Source organism: Trichechus manatus, unplaced genomic scaffold, assembly GCF_000243295.1.
Source record: "Trichechus manatus latirostris isolate Lorelei unplaced genomic scaffold, TriManLat1.0 scaffold00141, whole genome shotgun sequence".
NCBI lineage: Eukaryota > Metazoa > Chordata > Mammalia > Sirenia > Trichechidae > Trichechus > Trichechus manatus.
This window is the reverse complement of record NW_004444077.1, coordinates 4,388,037-4,389,055: the sequence shown is the minus strand read 5'-3', so window position 1 is coordinate 4,389,055 and position 1,019 is coordinate 4,388,037. Positions and strand designations below refer to the sequence as shown.

At 37.1% G+C, this 1,019-nt stretch overlaps 1 protein-coding gene across 1 annotated transcript in view; it reads left to right on the top strand.

Annotated features, from left to right (window-relative positions):
- The window catches only part of DEUP1 (deuterosome assembly protein 1), an 81,219-nt gene that overhangs the window by 23,531 nt on the left and 56,669 nt on the right, over window positions 1-1,019 (top strand). The window contains exon 5 of the mRNA XM_012558162.2: window positions 6-147. Within this exon, the coding sequence (XP_012413616.2) occupies window positions 6-147 (142 nt within the window). The remainder of the gene's footprint in view (window positions 1-5; window positions 148-1,019) is intronic.

Sequence of the window (1,019 nt, the reverse complement as noted above, 5' to 3'; positions counted from 1 at the left end):
GCTAGTTGTGAAACCAGTGAAAGAGATGAGTTCATTATTGAAAAATTAAAATCGGCTGTGAGTGAAATAGCATTAAGCAGAAATAAGCTACAAGATGAAAATCAGAAGCTCTTACAAGAACTGAAAATGTACCAAAGACAGTGCCAGGTGAAATTTTTTTTTTTTAACTGATACTGCCCATGAATTGTGTAATGGTGTCTCAACAAATACATGGATTGGAAGACTAATTTTCTATTACACATGTAAATTCAGTTCATGTTTCCTTAGTAAGTAATTCTCACTTGATAAATAAGTTCAGTAATCCCGTAAGTACTTCAGCCCACTAGGATGTACTTTGGTTCTGCAGTGGCATAACAGTAACGTATTACCCGTGCAGTATAACAGCACTCACTTTCAGACCTGTATGTCTAAAAGCCATAGCCACACATCACCCTCTGTCCTCACTATTCTCTCTGGCCTTGTTTCTCTTTGACTCACAGGAATCCTGGGTTAGAGATTTAGGAAATCATTAAGGGCTCAACAATCTAGTAACCTCCAATGAGAGGCATGGGGAGTCATTCCCTGTGATTTATCATTACTACCCTTATCAGAATTGTTTACCAAGTAGTAACCTAAAGTTCTTTAGGTAACTTCCACATTGGCAGATGTGACTGATGGTTTTTCCAAGGGTTAATTTTTTCCTAACCCAACGATTATTTTTCCTTTTATCTCTCTACTTCTTACACTCATTTGAAAGGTTATATAGCATTCATTAAAGTTGGTCATCACTGATTTCTTTGCTAAATATATATTTTTTACTGATGGATATCCCAGTTACTTGAGACATATATTCCCATTCTAGGTTTTATCTCCGAACTCCAAACATTTAGCCTCTTTCTACTAATTCCTCTTTGACAAATGGCCCATCTCTTGGCTCCCTCTATTTCCTCCCCATGCTAAAATATACTTTTTGAGGTCACTATCTAAGCATGGAGCTCTGATACTGAAGTGGTTAAGAGCTTGGCTGCTAACCAAAAGGT